Consider the following 24,207-nt stretch of genomic DNA (forward strand, 5'->3'; position numbering starts at 1 on the left):
AATGGACTGCTTTTATATAGCGCTTTCCAAAAGCGCTATATAAATATATTTTTTAAAAATTTAAATAGTGCTATATAATTATTTAAAAAAAATTGGCCATCCAAAGCGCTTTACATTTTGCCTCACATTCACCCATTCATACACCGACGGCGGTGTCAGCCATGTAAGGCGACATGCAGCTCATCAGGAGCATCTGGGGTTAGGTGTCTTGCTCACGAACACTTTTGAATGCTTTTTACAAGTTAGAAATGTGTTATTAGAGTAATTACAACATGGTGTGAACATATACTTTTCTAGAAATCCTGAAGATTGATTTGTTTGTTCAGGTGTGTTTGATAAGAGTTGGAGCTAAACTGTGCTGGAAAAATAAACCCTAACATAGGGTGTCATTTATATTACCTATAAGTCGGTTATAGTCTTTAGCCAAAATGAAGAGGCCAGGTGAGGTTTGGGTGTTCATTTGTCTCTCATTAACTTTGGTAACAAGGAATGAAGTTCAAAGAAATAAAAAAAAAGTTCCTTCAACTGCACCAGAAGACTTTATTCCTACCATCTTTTCAATTCTACTGAAGGCACAGGATTATGGGAAGACAGTCTGTTACATGATGCTAAGAATAGCTTACATATTAGTGGCGCAATGCAAAGACTCAAAAATCAACAGGGTACGGTTTTAAGACTATGTTCAGTAAGATTTTAACACAAAACCTTCAATTAAAAAGAGCCCACTGTGCCACTTTCAGTTAGACCAGATATTATAGCATTTTTGACCAGAAGGTGGCACTGTCTTCACAGATAAACACAGATCATGAGGCAATAACTACATTGTCCTTAATTCTCACCACCAGTTTTTGAATACTTATTCAATTATTTTCCACAATAACAGGCAACATTTCTGTGGTTATTTTATAAAATATGAAAGTGCATGCTAATACAAGAATAAAGTAATAAAGATAAAGACTAACAGAACACAGTCATCATTAGGATGGATCAGTATATACAATCTTTATAGAAATTTTGTTTGATTATGAAGACTGCATAGTCATTAATTACATTGTATATGGCATCACTGTATCACTGATGTTGCTAGGTGACGATCTCACAATGACATCACTCCATCAGCTCTGATGGACAGAGGAACAGATGTGGAACATCAGATTCTGAGACAGACTAATAAAAAGACAGTAAATAAATGTAAGTTTTTTTTTTTCAATTTATCTCTTATATTAGGTTGTTTATAAACATAATTCCTCACCTTCACTTTAGTTTTCAGTTTGGTTTTGAGATTTGATGCATTCTGATGAAAAACCTGTTGAATCATAATTCACATTCTTATAATCTGAATTAATTTCATTATATTCACTGTACATCATACAGTTGTGAATCACTGGATGTTTTACTCACCACATCCACAGAGCCGCTATTATGAGAAACTGAGGTAAAAACACCAGCAGAAGGACTGTAGAATGACTGAACGCTGTGCTGTCCACTGGATCTTCACAACACAAAGAAATGAATCATGAGAGAAACAATCACTGACACTAAAGCACATGTATCATCAGAGATGTGTTACCTTCTTCTGAACTTAGAGTGATGTAGGTTTCTAGGCATAGGACAAATTCAGAAAACAAGCCAAAAATGATTTGCACTTATGATATTACACAACTATAAATTATTAATTTAAGCTTTGAGCAGCATTTACCAAGGTTCAAGCATTTAAGGCTTTTATGTTGTTAGGGTTTGTTTTTTTGTTTGAAGGCATATTTTTCCTGTTAAAGCTTTTATACATTCTTGATCACATACACATCTTGTGGCAGATATATAATTAAATTATATAAATAAATTAAATAATTTTGACGTGCTTGCAAATGTTAAAAGCACACATTGGCATACTGTCATTTTAAAAGTATGTGTTTGTTTTAAGGCACATGTAATCTTTAAACATGCTTACACACATTTTGTTGCAGATATAGATATTTGAAATAAATGATGGATAACAACGTGCTTATTCCAGGTTTCCCCTTTAAAACATATTGTAACAACAACGACTCATGAGTTTAATGTCTCGGGGAATAATTAACTCAAAAGGGATTTTTCAATATTCAATATTCATGAATTTATGAATATGATTTGCCAGTTGTTCATTACGTATTAAAATTTTCCGATAGGGAAAATTGTTTAATTAAATACAAGTAACCCTTTACGGAATTGCTTGAAATTATCCTACTAAGTTTGTCCTGCAAATTAGTTATAGACTTTTCAAATCAATTCTCAATAAGGGATTACTGCTTAACGAGCGCATAAGAAACATTAACTTTACTGATCAGGACAAGTTCAATATTTCAAATGGTCATACAGTTTACTTTACTAACATAGTAGCATAAGCAGTTAGGTAACATTAGATCACAAGTTTCATTGACTTTGTGTATGTGGCAGAATAACAGATTCAACTCATTAAATGTCTTTTGGAGGTTTAATAAACACAGACTAAAAATAACACTACAATTCACACAGAAAGTACATACTAAATATGCATCAAGAGAGTAGAAGTATAGATATTAACGAAAGAATACATAAAAGAGAATAATGAATAGACTGAAATTAGAGGGAGATAAAAGAGAGAGAGAAAGAGAGAGAGATGGTACCAAGCATTAGAGGTAAGGAGCAGCTTTCCTTCAGTTCATCCAATACGACCTTCACGGAGTTAATTTGTCCCAACGGGGACATAACACACCCTCTTTTCAGCAGTAAGAATAAGAATACTTGCATTCTTTTTTTGGTTTCGTTTTGGCTTCTCGCTTGTGTGCGTGTATCTCTGCGTGTCCGGCGGTCCTTTCCGAGGTTGGGAGGGAAGCGGCTGTTTGCTTTAGCGATGCTTCGTGTTCTTGAAGATCGGATTGTAGAAGAGAAGATTTTTGGAAGGGCTGAGGCCTGCTTGGAGGGCCTGCATTGGTGGCATGGCTTAAGTGCCAGTCCCCCCGTGGGTGTTGGCTCCCACAGGGAGAGAGTTGGAGAAGTAAGAGCAAGAGATTTTCGGAGAAGCGAAGAGAGGGCATCCGAGGTCCTCCTTTTATGGTCTGGCCGTAGTCCCACCCTCCAGGGTTAGACTTAACCAATGAGAGTGTTGGGATTTCCCGGCGGGAAATTCCTCAGCAGATTTTATAGCTCTTTGTTCTAAGGCTCGAATCAGTGGGTCTCATTCATACTCTAATTAATGCAACAAACACACACTGCATTTTCTGAATAAGTGATATACATGGAAGTGTAAGTCGTGAAGTGAGCATTAATTTGATAGGAGACATGACATATATGAGGTTATCTGAACTAGTACTTTGTTAAGACAAAGACAAAAAGATGCAAAATACCATACAGAATAAACATTTTACAAGACAGTTATGTGTTTACATATAATGTCCTGGGGTGCATGTTCATTTATAGATGGTTTGTATGGTTTGTCTATAATTTGAGGCAAAAGCTCTGTGTCTTAAGCTCTTTGTGTCTGAAACTTCATGTGGCCAAATGCTTGTCGGCCATAAAACATCTTATCAGATGGTTTCCAGGGTAACGAAGAATCCTTCTCTGTTGTGTTGGGGGAAGGTCTGCCACTCAGCACAACTTTCAAAACATATTTGTTAAATGTAACTGGCGATTGTGTGTTTGATTCGCCTGAGTCGCTACAATATTTTTCAGGTCTTATGGTAATTGTAATGTAATACTATTGTAAAATCATACCTCAAATTAACAAAATTAAGGGGTAAACCTTGACAAAATGTGATTGGTTTAAAATTTAAGTTTTAATATGATTTAACAATATTAGTTAGCAGGATGGTGCTATGGTGGTTTTATGGCAATTGTAGGGAAAATGTTATAGGCACATTTTCCATGCTAACTCCATTTAACGTGCTTACACACATACACATTTTGTTGCAGGAATGATTGATGTATTTAGGCAAGGGCCCAGAGAGGTCTTTCCCACCCGAGTTTGACTGTGGTGGGACTTTTCTTTCCCAAATTAGGAGCGATTTTGTCAAGGGGGTAATCTAGCACTCGGAAAGCGTTCCCACCATAGGGGCGGCCACTGCTGTTAGCATCCTATTGACTCCCATTCCTTTTTGAGTCAATTTGACATTGAATAACTTTACATCTGAGACGTTTAAAGACTCCATTTGTCCATTGTTTATTTATAAAGAAACACGACAATGCATAAAAGGCTCCATTACCTTGTATCTTACACTATCGCCCTGTAGAAGCTGTTTTTGTAAAAATAGGCTAATGATTGCGTCATAACCAACGTGACTCTGTCGCACAGTTGAGAAATTACCGTATAGACAGGAGACGCTCAGAAGCAATCTTTTACTGTCTATGAGACACTCGGGGGGGACCTGGAGACATAAAGTCCGATAAAGTCAAGGGGGAGAAATAGGGAGAAGCCATAGCTAGCCAAAAGCAACGGGACAAAACATTTAAACAATGTGATTTAGATTTCACTTTCCACAACTACTAGAAGACCTATAGCTGTCAGACAGGTTGGTTACATCACATCTACGTCGTCAAGTTCAGTCTGAGCCTGGGCAGTTCGCTCAGCCATCAGGAAGTGAGTGCTTGTAATTGACCTCATTTTCCGCCGTTGAAGTCAATGGGATAGCTCTGTCCATTTCTTTTACTGTCTATGTATTTTTTACTGGGGATGTGATGTCAGCGGCAGCCGCCATTTTGAATCACGCCTGCTAGTTTTTGAGTGAACAATCTAGGACTACTTAGCAAAAGTATGTTTTTGACATAATTTTAAATAATTAATTTAAAAAACTTGATTGACAGTGCTCTTGAGAGTTAGCGAAAGTAGGTTTTTGACATCATTTTGAATAATTAATAAAAAACTTGATTGATAGTGCTTCTTGAGACAAAGTTGTTCAGTATGAGATCTATCAAATTATATGCATATTGTGTGGATGTGTAAAACACCACGTGATTACAGAGCTGTAAAACTCGTTAGCACCAACTAGAGGCCGATGAGTCAAACATGCCCACTGAGTTTTGTTCCTATTGCCCTTCGTTAACCTTGGCTAATTGGTGCTCAAACATCATTGGCCGATGGCAGCCATGTTTTTTGAGATACGCCAATGTCCTCATAAGCCCTATTCGGATGGTAATTGTTTCTCATGCTGATGTCCATTAAAAAAAAATTTGCATGCCACCTCAGTGATAAAACTTGTGCATTTGGATGGTGATTTATTCACGGTGAAGGAGCAAATTTTGTGATCCTGCGCATCTGGGAACGCTGCTCACATGGTCAGTCAATTGACTGTGTGTCTGCTGTAAAAAATTGCTCGTGTTGGCCAGACGGCACAAGACAGCATGACCACGATCTCACTGCTGCTGTGAGAGCTGCTGTTTTCACAGCAAACTGAGAACTGAGCAAATTGCACTACACACACCACACACAGTTGGTTCGGTGGGCGTGTTCCTTTTCTGGTGAGAGCAGAAAACTGGCTGCACACAAAACCTTCAGAGGTTCCTGGGGCATATGGCATCCATAGCTGCGGTTACGCCGCTCGGATTGCTCCATATGAGACCGCTTCAATGCTGGCTACACGACCGAGTCCCGAGAACAGGTGTCAAGGCATGCGATTGTCTCCACGGATGCCTCATCCACCGGCTAGGGTGCCACGTACAACGGGCTTGCAGTATTTAGGTCTGTGGACGGAGCCTCAACTGCAATGGCACATCAACTGCCTAGAGTTGTTAGCAGTTCGTCTTGCCCTGAGTCGCTTCAAGACGCCGCTCCAGGACAAGCACGTTCTGGTCCATATGGACAGCACTGCGGCCGTAGCGTACATCAACAAACAGGGTGGTCTATGCTCCCGTCGCATGTCACAACTCGCCCGCCAGCTCCTGTTATAGAGTCAGAAGTATCTGAGGTCACTTCGTGCCACTCACATTCCGGGCCTGCTCAATCGTGCGGCCAATGAGATCTCATGACAGCCAGTGCTTCCGGGAGAGTGGAGACTCCATTCCCAACTGGTCCAACTGATCTGGGACCGCTTTGGGGCCGCACAGGTAGACCTGTTTGTTGCCCTGGACACGACCCACTGCCAGTTGTTTTATTCCCTGTCCGAGGGGACCCTCGGCACGGATGAGCTGGCACACAGCTGGCCCCGGGGCCTACGCAAATATGCGTTTCCCGCAGTGAGCCTTCTTGCACAGACTCTGTGCAAGGTCAGGGAGGACGAGGAGCAGGTCCTGTTGGTGGCGCCGTACTGGCCCAACAGGACATGGTTCCCGGAACTAGTGCTCCTTGCGACAGCACCTCCTTGGCCCATTCCTCTGAGGAAGGACCTTCCCTCTGGCACCCGCATCCAGACCGTGCCGTGCTTTCCTTCCTACAAGATGGGTTGGAGAGAAGGCTGTCTCCCTCCACCCTCAAGGTCTATGTGGCCGCAATCGCTGCCCATCATGAACTAGTAGAAGGTAAGTATTGGGGTTCCTGAGGGACGCGAGGAGATTAAATCCCCCCCCCCCTCCCAATGCACTCTTGGGACCTGTCTCTGGTGCTCAGCGCACTTCAGAGACACTCTGCTGTCTCAGTGTGGTGACTGTCCCCCACCCAGCAGGGCCAGTGCCACCCCTGGGACTCCCGTATGTAGCACTGCCTACGGCCAGTACATACGTGTTATTCCACACGTTATCTCCTTCGGGGAGTGTGGCATCCGCAGTGGCCTCCAGGGACACGCTTTCCCAGCGTTATCCAATAGTCCACTGTTTGGGTCTTGTGGGATGGTAACCCTCATTCTCTGAAGGAGGGAACGGAGACGTACGTCCCTTCGCCACAGTCACTGTACCATCACTGCAGTTCGAGCCATGGGTTCAGCTCCTCAGTGAAAAACAACCGTGCGTGGCGATCGCTTCTGCTTTATACCCGCGCAGCGGGGAGGGGTGCGATATGCAAAGCACGCACGCCAATGTTCATTGGCCCGTTTTCTATATCTCGAAGCTGATAGGGGCTCCCAGAAGTGATCCCAATTCTTCGGCCTAGTCCGACGGACGTCTCCGTTCCCTCCTTCAGGGAACGAGGATCACCATACGTAACCTATACATTTCTTTATTTAATCTTAACATAAATCGAAATCCAAAACATAAAACAAAGACTTGGCAAAAACAAACAAATGACTCGACTTAACTAAACTTGACTTGACCAACCTTGACTTGACATAAACAAACACTCACCAACACTGGGGTTATATATTCAATAACAGACAAGACAAACACTCACCAACACTGGGGTTATATATTCAATAACAGACAAGACTATAGCTGTGTCTCATTTCAGAAGGCTGTGTCCTCCAGAGGTCGCATTTGAAGGGTGCATACGTCATAAGGCCGTCTCATTTCAAAAAAGTGAGTAGGACACTTCAAATGCGACCTTCGAAAGCGTCCTTCTTTCACAGGATTTCGGAGTGTGCATAAGGTGTAGCCTTCGCGGCTGGAGATAACCCATAATTCTTTGCGTTGCCGTTAACAACCGTCATATATATTTTTGTATATTATATGAAAAAACTGCACCACTGCCAGATATACATGCGAGCATAGGTGTGGTGTTTAAAATGTAAGTTCAAGCTTGTTTTTATTTTTAAGTTCTATTACCTCAAACAGATAGTTGTGGTTAAAAGGATTACAACGCTTTAGTGGTTTTTAAACGTTTAGAACAAGTACATTGCTGTCAAGACAAGAAACATTTCATAGTAATTTTCAAGTTATAAATAATTTTCATTCATATAAACTGGCGTGAGAGCGCAACGAGGCTGAATGTGTTGGCATAGCAACGTGATACTTCCTGCCTGTGTGTCCTACAAAGGACATCTCGTTTAATTCTGATTGAGGACACTTCGTATACTGCATCCTACACAGGACGTGTCCTCCGGAGGATGCAGCCTTCGAAATTTAACGAAATGAGACACAGCTTATGGCAAACATGAGGGCCTGGACAAGGGACACCTGTGAACAATGATCAAACAATAAACCAATGACACAACAGAACACAAGACAAGGGAGCACATGGCAGGATCACGTGACAAACCAGGAAGTGCATGACAAAACATAACAGTGAACAAGTGAACTCAAAACATGAACTTGACACATGAACCTACACTAAAACACCCTGTTATATGTCGAGTTATAGTCATTTTAGTAAAATAGATTTGGTTCGGATCAGGCCAAAAACCTGGGAGTAGTTCCTAAAAGTAAAAAAAGTAAAAAATGTTCTCAAAATTGGCGCCTGAAGGGCGAGCAAATCCGAGGCATTGCCTGTTGAGCCAAGGAATCCTAGCCTGACGTGGTCATACTCAATTCTAGTCAGAATATGAATCTGATACTGCTCCATTGGGCTGATTATGGGGCGTGTTTCAACCGAACCAGGAAAGACCCCAATTGGATAGACCTACAACCAATCAGAGCAATGGAGTGACGCATAACATTAGTCAAATGTCAACAGAACTCAACTGCAAATAGGAAAATAGAAAAAAATTAAAAGCTTTTTAGTTATAGCACCACCTATGGTCCGGTCTCTTTAAAAGTTTGAATGCTTCTTTAGATTATTATGCTGCACATGCTCACCTATTTTTAAGTTTTGAGTTTTTCTTCAGGATTCATAGGCTTTTGAGTATATTTTGCCAGACCCATTTTTTAAATGACCCTGTTACACTGACCCAAAGTACTTTATTTGATAGCTATTGATCAGTAAGACCACCACCAACAGGTTTGAGAAGACTCAAAGTTATCACATCACAATGTCACAACATGCAGCAAAAAAACAGCAACATAACGAGCATTGCAAATGAAAAGACAAAGGAAAGGAAATAACATGTCTCTTCGGAAGATAAATCATTAGGCGAGAACAAACTAATAATATGCAGTAATCCAAAAATATTCAGAATGCACCTGCATTTGGACCTGTACCTGGGTTTGGTCTCTGAGACAGTCTGAGGATCCCATCAGGAATGGTAAACACTAGGCCTTTAGCATTGAGTGCCTCACAGGTGTACGCCCCCTGGTCACCTTCCTTAACTTCACGGATGGTAATCGTTCCTTGCCCATTCTTACTGGTCATTTTGATTCTGTCAATAGAATAATGTTTAAATTGTGGCTACATTCAGTTCCATTTCATTGTGCTCTGCCCAGCTGTTTTTTTAATGCTTCCTTAGGTATTACAAAAAATGTTTAATGTAATGTCAGTTATGTTTAATACTAACTAAATGAACAGAATCTATTAGCAGTCCTAGTTTAAATGCTTGCTTGATTATAACTTATCTTAAAGCATTTTAATGTAGTTTTATAAAAAATAAAAAAAAAGGTAACCCTTTAGTTTAGGGTCCAATTCTCACTATTAATAACTAGTTGCTTATTTGCATGTATATTATTAAGATTATTTGTACATTTAAAGCACATATTAATACCTTATTCTGCATGATCAAATTCTATATCCCTTTATCCTAGCCAATACCTAAACTTATCAAGTACCTTACTAACTATTAATTGGCAGCAATTATGAGTTTACTGAGGTAAAGGTTGTAGTTAATATCGATAATACCTAAACTAAAGAATAACAAAAAAAAAAAATGTATTCTGATGTTTTATTAATTTATTAATTATTTTATTAATTTATTAAAAACATTCTTGTTATGATAGACCAAATGCAAACACAAAATCTTTGCTTTTAAAAATATTCTGATTGAATAAACTTACTTGCCTTCAAATTCTCATATACAAAGAGAGCTACATCTTAATGATGTGTATTCATTATTAAGACAAATAATAAATGCAAAGGGGTCATTTGTATATCACTTTCAAATTTTGCTGCAATATTTTTCTGTTTAACACTGTGAAGCTGCTTTGAAACAACCGTCATTGTAAAAGCGCTATATATAAATAAAGTTGACTTGATTTGACTTTCATGAGATTCTATATTTTGCAAACAGTCAAAAAGCCAAAAGTCTGTTTTTCAGTCACACAACTAAAACAGAGTGTGGCCTTCTGTTTTCATTTAGACGTGCTGAAGTAATTAACAGAGTTCAGCAAAGAGAGCTTTGGGAAATGAATAGAAATGTATGAAACCACAAATATTTGTCTTTGAGAGAATAAGGACTATGTGACATTAACATAGATTGTGACCTATTGATCATTTCAGAGATTAGCTATTTTTATTCAATCCTAAACATACCTGCTGTTTGCTGGTACGTGTCCCCAATTAAGACGCCATGTGATAATGGGAATGGGCACACCAATGGCAGAGCAAGTAAAGGTCACAGAGTCCCCCTGCTCTGCCGTGATGGACTCTTCTGGGGGTTTGGTCACAGTGGGAGGTGCTTTAGTCCAAAAAGAACGAACATATAAAGGTTCTGGTCATATAATTAGAATATCATCAAAAAGTTTATTTATTTCACTAATTCCAAAATTGAAACTTGTATATTATATTCATCCATTACAAATAGACTGATGAATGTTTATTTCTTTTAATTTTGATGATTATAACTGACAACTAAGGAAAATCCCAAATTCAGTATCTCAGAAAATTAGAATATTACTTAAGACCAATACAAAGAAAGGATTTTTAGAAATCTTGGCCAACTGAAAAGTATGAACATGAAACGTATTAGTATGTATAGCACGCAATACTTAGTTGGGGCTCCTTTGTCTGAATTATTGCAGCAATGCGGCATACCATGGAGTCGATCAGTCTGTGGCACTGCTCAGGTGTTATGAGAGCTCAGGTTGCTCGGATAGTGGCCTTCAGCTCTTCTGCATTGTTGGGTCTGGCTTGTCGCATCTTCCTCTTCACAATACCCCATAGATTTTCTATTGGGTTAAGATCAGGCGAGTACGCTGTACCTCTCAACTCTGGGACCCTGATTTCCAAAGGAAATGCTAAATTTACTTTCATCAGAGAACATAACTTTGGACCACTCAGCAGTCCTTTTCTGCCTTTAGCCCAGGCGAGACGCTTCTGATGCTGTCTGTTGTTCAAGAGTGGCTTGACAGAAGGAATGCGACAGCTGAAATGCATGTCTTGCATACATCTGTGTGTAGTGGTTTTTGAAGCACTGACTCCAGCTGCAGTCCACTTTTTGTGAATCTCCCCCACATTTTTGAATGGGTTTCCTTTCCAGGTTGCGCTTATGCCTATTGCTTGTACACTTTTTTCTACCACATCTATTTCTTCCCTTTGCCTCTCTATTATTGTGCTTGGACACAGAGCTTTATGAACAGCCAGTCTCTGTTGCAATGACCTTTTGTGTCTTGCCCTCCTTGTGCAAGGTGTCAATGGTTGTCTTTTGGACAACTGTTAATTCAGCAGTCTTCTCCATGATTGTGTAGCCTACAGAACTACTGGGAGGCCATTTAAAGGCCTTTGCAGGTCTATTGAGTTAATTAGTGCGGCACCAGGTGTAAGAATTGAAAATAATCAAAGATATTTGATATTTGAAATTGAACAAAGACATTTGCTGTGCTGTTTCCACCCCCTCTCTCTTATCAGCAGGGACATTTGGAATTCCTAAAGACAAAGAGATGTTGCGGGCCTGTAGGCCAAATGTGTGCCACACCTGTAGTTAGTGTTGTAGTCAAGACCACCTAAACCGAGACCAAGACAAGACCAAGACTTTGAAGGGCCGAGACCAAGACAAGACCAAGACTTTGAAGGGCCGAGACCAAGACAAGACCAAGACTTTGAAGGGCCGAGACCGAGTCAAGACCAAGACCAAGACAGGCCGAGACCGAGTCAAGACCGAGACCAATGCATGTCCCCACACTTATGATAAAATGTGGAATATGCATATGATTGGCACTTCTCTCGTATGTGTGGGTGTGCAAGTGTACCATGAGAGAAGTTTTGATCAAATAATCAAAAGGTATTGCAGCTTTGTGGGAATTAATCTTTTTCTTCTATAAGCAAATAACACTTTTCGTCAATGGGAGGCACTGAAGACGACGTGTCCATATTGTTTACAGTCTATGGTGGACACAAACACCAAACTGACAGAGTTTTGTGTTTTGTTTTGTGAAGCGTGCTCAATCCCATTTTTAAACTCAAAGTTCCCCTAAGAATGCTAATCTGGATGAGGTATTAATCTCAGACACAGTCCATTATGTCTTAAATGAATGTGAATAACAGGAGGTGGAATATATATCATACAGATATGCATTAGTATGCTGCTTAAGCTAATTATTTTATATATGTACATATTTTTCATTTACAAATTGAAAATGTTATTGTGCAGCTTTATTGTGCAACAACAAGGAAAAGAAACCCTGTACTTGCATTTTTTGATTAACTACAGTTTGATTTAACAAATATCTCACATGTACAGGGTTTTTCCTGGGTCAAAAATGGTCTTTGGTGGTGGCTGACAGACCTACACACACACACACACACACACACACACACACACACACACACACACACACACACACACACACACACCTTTTTTTTTTTTTTTAATGCAACGAAACAATCATTTTTTATTATCTTATGTTTATATCTCATATTATGTATGATCTCTTATCTTGATGTTTCTTTTGTTCCAACAGGTTGAATTGTTTTGGTATATCAATATTAGAAATAGCATTAACAGTTTACAAATAGCCATATTTTCTGCCATATACAATTTAATAAAATGATCAGCTAGCTAACAAACAACTTTGTTCTGTTTTCACCTCACTCCAGTCTAAACTAAATGATTTTAGACTATTTATTTTACTACACATTCAACATACATAAGCTGAAATACTGTGGATAGTTAAAACTAATAATTCTTACTCTCCACTCTTGCTAAATTGGGTAAGCACACTTGTGTTCTGATTTCTGAGGTGTTCTGAGTAAATGATTAAACTGATTCGTTCAGTTCATTGTTGAACAGATCAGTTCTTATTACCGTCATTAAAATGATTCGGTTCAAATGAGTCATTTGGTCGTGAATCGGACATTAGCAGACCCGTTGTGTGTGAATCACGGCTGTCAGAACATCGCAGAAGGTTTGTCACACAGAAAACACTTCATAACTGGATAGAAATTGTTTCCTGTTTATTTAATGTATGATTTATGTCAGCTGTTTAGCTGGTCAAACGTTTTTTGAGCGCAATTCACACCGAGCAGTACTTCAAAACAGTTGTCCGAACGCGCAACGTTCAACATGGATTCGGTTTTCTGAACTTTTGATTTAGCTTAATATGTGAAGTATCAGAGAGAGCTTATCTGCTTATTTTGAAGACAGAGAGAGTGCGCGCAGGGTGGAGTTCTCTGCTCTTTATGCCTTCAGCTGTGGTCTTGACCGGTCTTGAGACAAAATCCCGAGTCATCTTCGCCCGAGACCGAGACGAGACCGAGTAAAAATGCGGTCGATACCGAGACGAGACCAAGACCTTTAAAAAGTGGTCTCGAGACCGGTCTCGAGACCAAGATCGATCTCGAGTACTACAACACTACCTGTAGTACAGTGGGGGAAGTTTGGTCTGATTGGTCAGTTTGAATGTCTCAGGGGTTCAGTCACATGGTCAAGGGATAGATAAAAGAAGATTACAACTGTTGCTCGGGGTCTTTTTCTCTGGCTGTCTCTTCTTGGGCCTTCTCTTTAGCTTTTCTCTTTGCTCTCTTCTTCTATTTGTCTTTCTCTCTCTCTCTCTCCTCTATTTTGTAACTATTAATTGTAAGTGTAACCATAACCAGATTTTGTCATTAAATTCTTTCAATTATAAATGATTTGCTAACTAGTTTTGATTTGGTATTGACTTTGAAGTGTTACCTATTGCAATACAATATAGTCACATTAAAGCAACGCTCTCCCACATATTTTGCTATTGTAACTGTGCTTATTTCCGTCGTTGGTATAAGTTGCAGTGGGTGGTTAAAGACAAGAAATATACAGTTTTCTACCATCTTGCTGATAACGTTTCTTAAGTCGTTTGACAACCCTGCTGTCAGAACCACTGTAGGCGATCCACCCTTACACAGATGTCATTTTCACAATATTCAAATTTTCTGAGATACTGAATATGGGATTTTCCTCAGTTGGAAAATAAATAAACATTTGAAATATATCAGCCTGTGTGTAATGAATGAATATAATATACAAGTTTCGCTTTTTGAATGGAATTAGTGAAATAAACCTTTTAATGATATTCTATTTATATGAACAGCAGCTGTAATCATTTAACAGTCCAATCAACTTCAATCCACACATATAACTGTATTATATGAATAGTAAAATAGTAAAACAAACATATGGAAACAAGAAACCACATACACCCGCTGCACGTCTTTGATTCTAAATTAAAAGTTTAACTTTGCAGATTCATTCAGTGAGATTATCTAACCAGTCATAGGCACTGCTGACAGAAACAAAACCAAAGCCGCCTGTTAAAATAAGCTACAGGGCAAGATATATGGGAGATGAGACCTATGTGTTATTGAAAAGTGAGTGTGGCAGAACAAGCCGCTGAAAATTAATCTTTTTTTGCAGACCATAAATACAAAATTTTCATGGATTTGGAAGAAGCAATTGTGTAAGTCAAAGTGAAGATGATAGTGAAAGAAAAGTTAAGAAATAAGAGTTATGGTGTTTGGAATGTTATTACAACCCAATGTTTACTTGATAAAGAGTTGACATGTAATGCCTTACCACAGCCATATTCATCAGAGCGGTCGGCACAGTCCGGCTCGTCGTCGCACTGGTAACTGGCAGGAACGCATTTGCGGTCAGACAAGCACAGAAATTCCTCTGGGGCACATGTGTCCCCTGGACTTTTAGTGGCTGAAGAAACAAGAACAAATAATACATTATTAAAACGTCATAAAATGAGTGTGCCTCTAAAATTATTTTTTGTGCCTCTAGTAGTTCTTATTTTAGTGCCTCTAGTGGCAACAAACGGAACTGCAAAAATAATAATAGTTTTCAAACAGGTTTCCAAAACACTTCCCCCATCTGTGGACAGAAGCTCGGGTCTGACTTACGGCAGTTAATCTCATCTGAGTTGTCTTGGCAGTCATTATCCCCATCACAACGCCACAGTTTCAGAGCACAGCGGCCGTTCTGACACTTAAACTCATTGGGTTCACAAGATGAGGGAGTTCCTGTGAAATTACAAAACAAAGTTATATAATAAATGCAGAGAATAGACTGGTTATAAATAAGTGGTTCCATTTCTGTGATGAAAAAGGGTTTGTCCTACCACAATTGATTTCGTCACTGCCATCAGTGCAGTCCGTTTTGCCATCACATATGTAATCCCTTGAGATGCACTGTCCATTCTGGCACTTGGCCTGGTCTGCACGGCAGGGTCCCGGGCCAAGTGAGGGTCTGGTTTTGGAAGATGTAGGTGTAGTAAAATGTACACCTTTGAAAATAAAAAATAAAAACGCAATCAAAATAAAATGTTAATAACTTACATAAAAGCATCTAAATTAAGCCATTATGGTTTCAGATGTGCAAATCATTGACTATACATTACAAAAAGTAGTTTTTGAGTTCATTCTTCCGAGTCGAACTTGGCAAGTCCGAACTTGGTCACAGGACAAGCAGAAGTACAGCTGAAAGCAGCCGTCATCATGGCACAACTCCTTTATACATGGCAAACACCCGCTTTATACATGCATCCAATTCACTGTAGACATACGAGTGGATTCAAAATGTTCACGCGTCCAACTAGACGTGATAGATGCAAATTTGATGCTCAATTTGCGTTCGTTGTGAACACAACATGAGGTGAATTCTGTGAAAAACGCTTCAGGACATTGTGCCGCTGATAGTTTTTTGGGATACGCCAATGTTGGCACCCTGACAAAGACACTGCATGGCAATTTTCATTTAAATAACTGTTGGGTGCGGTTATTGACATTTTCATGTGTTTTTTCCCCGTTATAGCGTCACCAAGTGGCCATATCTCATTCTGTTCACAAGTTATAACCATTTTAGTAAAAGAGGCCCCAGTCACATCTAACATTGAGTCATTGAGTCATTTCCACCACAACACTATAATTTCCATATAAATTGTTTGTGAAAGATTTTTTGGGTAGTTTCTTTGGAAAATTAAGTGACATCGGAGCACATGTTGGACATGGGAATTTAAATTTTCATTAACAACAAATGAAAAAAAATCAAGCTAAATATTGCTTGAACAGTTAATATATTTGCACCACAGAGTATCAAGTATGATTGATATGGATTGTGAGTATATATTGTAACGACCACTTAGCTCACAGTAGCAATGACATAGGGGAGACCACACCGTTATTAAAGTTAAATCCAAAATAATTGATTTAAACAAGGATAAAGATAATGAATTTATGTTTTGAAATCGATTACTGTATTTAATCAGTAAAAGAGAAACAAAGGTAAACTAATCAAAAATGTAGTGCCAATCAGTAAAGTATCAAACAGGTGCAATACAAAAGAAAAGAGCAGAAAAGCAGGAGGATATGGCTGCCATCCGCCTAGATGCCAGAGCAAAAGCAGAGACGCCCAGAGCAGCAGCGTCGAGCAACTGGCAGGAGATCCTTTTCACCATAGTCGAGCCCATCCCCTATAATCAGATGGACCAAAAACGGACAGCTCCCCCTTCAGCCTGGGGGAAGAAACACAAACCACACATACTCTGGCCATGGTGGAACTAGCACCCTCAGCACGGCAAAGCCAGGCGTGACAATATGTGTAATAATTTTTATATTATAATATTTTGCAATACTTTTTGTACGCATCTACTTTTTTTCTACATTCACATTAATTCAAAAATAATTTAAAAAATATATATTTTTTAAATACTTTAAAGGTTTCCATTACACATTTAAAATGTATCCACAATTTATGAGATCATGCTCTACTTTATATAAAAATTCTAGTTATTTATTTTCTAATAAGCTCTTACCCAAACCAATATTAACTTTCAGAGTGTGACAGGTTCAGCATTGGGTCCTAATAGGGCAGTTCATTTATCTTATTGACAAATGTATAATTATTGTACATTGTGGACAAACTGGTAAACCTAGCTACACAAATTATCTTAGACAATTCTTGAGTGGCTTAAGTTATTCTATTTTTAAATAACAGCTATATATTGAGATGTGGTGGAAATGACATTTGTTCATTGCAGGTCGGAAAAAGTTTAAACTAATAACAATTTCTCTTGTAATCTAAGTTTGTCCTCTTACAGTCCTTAAAACTAGACAAATTATTTAAACAAATTAATAAACAAATTAATAAAATTATGAGACTGTTATGTGACTTTAGAACTTTTTTTTATGGTAACTTCATATGGCAAAAAGGGCCCCTGGTTGAAGAAATGCCCTTATACCACCAGAACATATACATTATATTTATATAAATAGATTAAACAATGCAGATTTTTTTTCCTTTTCTTAACTGCTATATCTAAGCCTTAACTAATGCAAAATACAGTGTATAACAGAACATTTCAGGTCATCTGTAATATATCTTCTTTTTACACTCTTTGACCACCAAGTGGGATTGTGAGCAAATGAAGCCTCAATAAATGAACCCTTTTGTGAACCATTTAGCTGAAAAGCTTCAATGCTTCATGAGGCTTTATCTCGCCACCACTACAGACTTGACTTGACTTGAACAGACTCACCAACAGTGGGTTACAACAACATTTCAGACAAAAGACACATGGCAATCATAAGGGCTATATACACATGGACTAATGACTGGACAAGGGACATCTGTGAACAATGGTCAAACAATGAACCAATGACATGACAACACATGAGGACATGGAAATCACATAACCATAGAAAACGGCTGACAAAACCAGGAAGTGCATGACAAAAAGTATGACTGTGAACAAAGCAAACAGTGACACAATCCCTGGTTTACTTCTGAGATTTCTAATTTGCTCCACAAGAGAAAGGTAGCCTTTGCAAAAGCAAGGAGATCGGATACTGAAGGTGATTGGATTGTTTTCAAAAACACGACGGTTTGATTCACTTCCCTTTACAGAAAAGCTAAAGCTTATTTGTTTTTGTTTTTTATCCGAACCCACAGAGAATCTAAATGTCCCCCCAAAAAGGCTTTCTTTTTAAAATTAGCGGCAGATATCCTAGCTGAACCTCTATTTAGTCATTCACTTGTCACAAACAAAATTCCAGAGGTATGGAAGTCTGCGTATGTTTTACCACTTTTGAAAGGAGGTGACCTTACCTTGCCAGATAATTAGTCTGATTTCCAAAATTTCAACTTTGGCCAAAGTATTGGAATCTTTGGTTGGTGAACAAGTAAAAGAGTATTTAAGAGATCTCATTTAAATTAAAACGCGAGAATAAGACACAATAATGCTCAAACCTGTAATGTGCAGCAGAATCAGGATCAGAGATAAGAGTCTGGAGTTCATGTTCTTCACTTTCTGTAAATTCAGATTCAATGGAAGACTCAGAGCTGCTCGTCCTGAGGAAGAAAAACACACACACATTGAGTTTGACTGAGACACACTTGACCACAGAATCAGAATCATGAACACAGTAACACACTTCAGAAAGTCATGCTTAAAAATACATTTTAATGTACTATTTAAGTGCAATTAAGATTATATTTACCTCCATTACATGTTGCTGTTGTTCTCTGGTTTTAGTTGTAGTTTCTACTGTCTGTTTTAGAAGCTGTGCAGACTCTATGATCTTATTTCCTTCCCTTTTCTAACACACTCATATAGCACATATCAGCGTTCCCCAAAGAAAGGATTTTGTGTGTTGAAGTCCTGGACACCTCAGGCCTTTTGGGCTGCAGCATACACGTCACCCAAACAACCCCCCTTGCTTTCGACCTCTGACCCATACACACACACATACACAGAGGGACTGCTCTAAAAAAAAACACACATATCAGGAATATATGGACTTTTAGATTAAATTACCTCTTCAATGTACCAAATATATGTATTTTTATTGATGTAATGTCTTTATATGATGTATTTGAACTTGCTAGGATTTTTACTGCCTGTAAATCAAATTCTGTAGGCTAGTAACTGTAAATTCTGTATCTCTGCCTTCTTGAATGTCAATACTATCATGCATGGTATCGTTATAATCGCAAACACCCAGCGGTCCAGAATTTCGTGTTCAAAAATGTTAGCAAAAATCATCAATATAAAACTATAAACTTTCCGGGAAAAGAAAGAAAAATGGGCTCCTAATACATCACCCATTTTTGTTTGAGTCACGAGGAAGTGGGGGCTTTCAATAGAACAAAAGAAGTCTATTCCGCCTATGCCACAGGCCGGCCCTGGTGGAGTGAGTGGATTATTACTGTCATTCATCAAATTTTTGGAGTGAATCCTGCTTATGTGGATGGGTCAGTGTATTGAAGTGTGTATATGGCCGCTTGTCACGAATGGAAAACAAAAGTTGTATTCAAATTCTGAATACATCGTAGACCTATTTATTGAGACAAAGGCAATTAAATACACTTACAGAGACGCGCGTTAACTGAACTCAGCACCTGGACAAACACTCGAGCGGTGAGTGGATTTCAAGTTCAACACCTGTGATTGGCCAACTGCATTGTAGATATCTACAAACATGTCTGTGATTGGCTACATAACTCACCGAGGCAAAAACACGTTGTAAATGTAATCATTTGACGAGTGCAAATACAGATACACGGGCGGCAGTGCCCCAGTGGTTCATGTAGGTTGTCTACAAACCGAAAGGTTGGTGGTTCGATCCCCGGTTCCACCTGACCAAGTGTCAAGGTGTCCTTGAGCAAGACACCTAACCCCACTGCTCCTGATGAGCTGTATGGTGCCTTACATGGCTGACATCGCTGTCGGTGTATGATGGCCATATGGTCTATTAAAAGCTCTATATAAATGCAGTCCATTTACCATACACACTGGATCATTTATCAGCTCCTTTTCGCTAATAATATGCTATTATTATGAATTCTTACGGAGGATTACAGATCCTAGACAAGCAGTTATGGTCAGTTTCCCTCTAAAAGAAGTAGCAGCAGCATGTTGGCTGTGGTTTGATTGAGAAAACGACACGCTATTGTCAAGTCCGTCTCAAGTCCGGTACAGCGATGTCTATGGGATCTGTGGACAAGCCTCCCCCTACCCCCCCTCTGGCGTTCGGCCTGGTTTTGTGTGTTTCCGCGGCATTTACGGTATAAACCAATGCTGCCTCTCTGTCTTTTTGCCACTCAGTAGGGCGTAATCGCAGGTGCTCCAGCTGACGGTGACGTAATGTTCATTCCCCCCATTCGGTCATTAAGACATAGTGTGAACATCCATTTCTGGCAATCCTGAAGATTGCTTAGTTTGTTCAGGTGTGTTTGATAAGAGTTGGAGCTAAACTGTGCAGGAAACTGAAACCCTCCCATAGGACATTTTGACACTGCTAATTTCATGCCTCTTCTTTAAAATAAACTTTTGAAAAAAGAAGTCAGTTATTGTCTTTGGCCAAAATAAAGCTCAGAAGAGCCCAGCATGTTTGGGTGTTCATTTGCCTCCCATTAACTATGGTAACAAGGAATGAAGTTAAGAGAAATGAAAAAGTTCCTTCAACTCCACAAGAAGACTTTATTTCCACCATCTTTTGAACTCTACTGAAGGCACAGGATTATGGGAAGACAGTCTGTTACATGATGCAAAGAATAGCTTACATATTAGTGGCACAATCCAAAGACTCATTGATTTTAGGATAAATTGATTTTAGGAGAGCACTCCATTAGCTCTGATGGACAGAGGGACAGATGTGGAACATCAGATTCTGAGACAGACTAATAAAAATACATTAAATACTTTTTTTTTCATTGAATCGTTTAAAGTAGATTCTCTATAAACACAATTCCTCATCTTTACTTTAGTTTTCAGTTTGGTTTTGAGATTAGATGCATTCTGATGAAAAACCTGTTGAATCACAATTTACATTCTTATAATCTGAATACATTTCCATTGTCTATGCAGTAACACTTTATAATAACACACACTATGAAGCATTAATTAAGCATTAGTAAATAGTTAATTAATCCTTTATAAAGCTTTAATATACATTAATAAATGACTTATAAATGCAGCTGTAAATGCTTTTTATTCATAAGCTTATCTATAATGTTTTTACTAACTGTATTTTCATACCATATTAATGATAAATTGATCATTTCTAAAGCAAGTATTACATTATTTACAAACCAGTTATTTAGGATTCATCAGTGGTTAATAAGATAATTTAGAAAGTGTAAGCAAATGTTTAATGAACTAAATTGGAATGTACATTTATGCATATTATTTAGACATATAGTAATAGTTACTCAGTGTGGTAATTAATGCTTTATTATCACATTTCTGCTGTAATTCATGATTAATGCAGGTAGGTATAAAACATTTAGTAGATGTCAGTTTACTATTTTTGTGAGCTCATCTAAAGTGAGGACTATTTATGCCCCATAAAGCTTTTACAAAAGAGATTTAAAGGCTCAGTTTTCTTCAAAAACAGAAGAAGGAAACAAACAAAACACTGTACATGTGATATAACATGAAAAATACACCTCTGCAATATAATATAAAAATAAATCATGAGCTAAACAAGCAACAAAATAAAAAAACAAGTGAATACAAATATAAAAAGAAAAGAAAAAAATGAATATACATCAACAAAATAAGCAACAAAGAATTTCACAAAAATTCACTGACAACTACTAAATGTTTTATACCTAAGTGAATTAATCATGAATTACAGCAGGATATGTGTTAATCATTTAGAAATGATAAATTGATCCTTAAAAAAGTATGAAAATACAATTATTAAAGACATTATAGATTTGCTTATGAATCAAGAACAAAGCATTTAGAGATGCATTTATAAACTGTTTATTGTGGCAAGGGGGGCGTGGTTCAGCGAGGTCTGCAGCGGGAGAGAGAGCCGCGGGACGAGCGGTAAGTGAATGGGTTGGACGCAGATTGATAACACCTGTATCTCGTTTCAGTAATGGGCGTGGGGAGAATAAAAAACGCCCGGGGAAACGGAAGCAGACGAGAGAGAGACGGACTGCTGACGCAACCCCTGACACTGGGGAACCGAGTGCCCGGATACCGGAAGTATCGCAACCCGGAAGTGAAACCTGAGTTTATGAGAAAGATACACACTGGAGTGTGAACATTTTGTTTTGAGTAGAAAGATTAATAAAAGTCGTCAGCAGTCCTCCCGACCCCCGTGTCCTCTTCCTTCCTTATCTTAAGAACTTATTACAGTGTTGCCGAAACCCGGGAAGGAAGTGGGACCGCGCCGCCGCCATGCAAAATCCGTCCTCCACCCCACTTGCGGACATCATCTCATCCCTTTGCGGTCCTACACCGCGAGCAACATCAAGCCCTGCTGGACCTTCGGACCGACCAAGAAAGGCGGTTCCAGGCCATCGTCCAAGGCCAGCAGGAGGACCGCGAGAGGTTCCGGAGCTGGCTCGACCAGGAGGCTCGCACCACGTGCCGTTGCACAAAATGGGGCCACAAGACGACCCCGAGGCCTTCTTGGAGATGTTCCAAAAATCGGCGGAGGCCTGCGGGTGGCCCCGTGCGCAGTGGCCGGTGCGCTTGATCCCTCTGCTATCGGGTGAAGCCCAGGCGGCCGCAGAAACAACTACCGGTGGCAAACCTCCTGGTCTACGACGATCTGAAGAGGGCCATTATCCAGCGTGTCGGTCAGTCACCTGAGCAACATCGACAGCGCTTCCGGGCCTTGGACTGGACCGACGCCGGCCGGCCCTTTGCAATGGCCCAGCAGCTCCGGGACTCCTGCCGCAAGTGGCTCTTGGCCGGAGGAAGCGACGTGGACCAAGTGATCGATCTGGTGGTGCTGGAGCAGTTCATCACTCGGCTCCCCAAGAAGACTGCCGAGTGGGTCCAGTGCCACTGGCCCACGTCGCTGGAAATGGCCATCGATCTGGCGGAGGACCACATGGTGGCGTGCCCGGGGGTCGGCGAACCCCCACTAACCTCTCTCTCCTGTCCCTCTCCCTAGGTCCCGCCCGCCCAGTTCGGGAGTTCGAGGGCTCCGCCCAGGGGGCGGGGCTTATGGGGTCAGGGGGGGATAGTGCTTCCGGAGCCCCGCTCTTTCTGCGCCCATTCTCCAACCCTTTCCCCGCCACTGGAGCGGCGGGTAGGCATGGGCTGGCCCGCTGGCGTTGCGGGCTCCCGGACAATTTCGTGGACAGGTGTCCAGTGATGGAGATTGGGACAATGATCCGGGTCCCGGACGTCCCTCAGGCCATCCCCGATCAAGCTGGAGAGTACCAAATACCTGTGAGTATCAAGGGGGGTACATATCAGGCCTTGGTGGATTCAGGATGTAACCAAACCTCTATCCATCAAAGCCTGATGCAGCCGGGGGCATTGGATACAAGCCGCGTGGTTAAGGTGCGGTGTGTGCACGGGGATGTGGTGGAATACCCGGTTGTCCCAATTACCATTCAGTTCAGGGGGAAAAAGCATAGTGTAGAGGTGGCGGTTAGTCCTCGCCTCTGGTATCCGGTAATCTTGGGGACAAATTGGCCCGCATTTACGGTTTTATTGGGGTCATTATGTGCGGATGCTGCTTGGAGAAAAAAGGCTCGGGTAGCGATGGCGCAAGTGCAGCTTGGGGAGGCTGAGACGGGACCGCGGGAGGCGGCTCCAGAGGAACCGAGCACGATCGAGAGACTGATTCTCTCGGACCGCGATGACTTTCCTCTGGAGCAGTCTCAGGATGAGACCCTAAAACATGACTTTCGACAGGTCCGTTCCATCGACGGCCAGTCTCTCCAACCTGCCCTGCCCTGCCCCTCACCTACCCATATTTTGCCATCCTAAAAGATTGGTTGTATCGAGTGACCCAAGACACTCAGACCAAAATGGATACAACCCAATTGTTAGTTCCCAAGAGCCGCCGGGAAATGCTTTCCGCCGGGAAAGGCCATTACAGCGATCAGCGCGTGGGCATCGTTTTGCCTTAGTCATAGTGGACTACGCAACACGATATCCAGAGGCAATGCCATTTCCGCAAAAATTGTTGCAGACGCCCTGTTTCGACTTGTCTCCCGGGTGGGGGTTCCGAAGGAAATCCTCACTGACCAAGGCACGGCGTTTATGTCACGTACACTACACGAACTATACGGGTTACTGGGCATTAAATCGATTCGAACGAGCGTCTATCACCCACAAACGGACGGCTTGGTCGAACGA

At 40.3% G+C, this 24,207-nt stretch overlaps 2 protein-coding genes across 4 annotated transcripts in view; both read right to left on the reverse strand.

The window, feature by feature from the left end:
• The window catches only part of LOC137039769 (uncharacterized), a 164,685-nt gene that overhangs the window by 137,144 nt on the left and 3,334 nt on the right, over nucleotides 1-24,207 (reverse strand). The window lies entirely within an intron of this gene.
• Nucleotides 562-18,715, reverse strand: LOC137040471 (basement membrane-specific heparan sulfate proteoglycan core protein-like). 3 transcript variants are annotated; one of them, XM_067416131.1, is made up of 10 exons: nucleotides 18,590-18,715; nucleotides 18,339-18,440; nucleotides 15,214-15,378; nucleotides 14,996-15,115; nucleotides 14,664-14,795; nucleotides 10,211-10,328; nucleotides 8,950-9,107; nucleotides 1,402-1,492; nucleotides 1,253-1,306; nucleotides 562-1,167 (listed from the first exon to the last, which is right to left on the reverse strand). In XM_067416131.1, the coding sequence occupies exons 2-9, from the start codon at nucleotides 18,385-18,387 to the stop codon at nucleotides 1,267-1,269; spliced, it is 873 nt and encodes a 290-aa protein (XP_067272232.1). In that variant the 5' UTR covers nucleotides 18,388-18,440; nucleotides 18,590-18,715; the 3' UTR covers nucleotides 562-1,167; nucleotides 1,253-1,266. The 3 variants fall into 3 exon arrangements, with proteins under 3 accessions (XP_067272232.1, XP_067272231.1, XP_067272230.1); XM_067416130.1 differs by having other exon boundaries at nucleotides 562-1,121; nucleotides 10,211-10,355; XM_067416129.1 differs by having other exon boundaries at nucleotides 10,211-10,355.

This window comes from Pseudorasbora parva, chromosome 14, assembly GCF_024679245.1.
Source record: "Pseudorasbora parva isolate DD20220531a chromosome 14, ASM2467924v1, whole genome shotgun sequence".
NCBI lineage: Eukaryota > Metazoa > Chordata > Actinopteri > Cypriniformes > Gobionidae > Pseudorasbora > Pseudorasbora parva.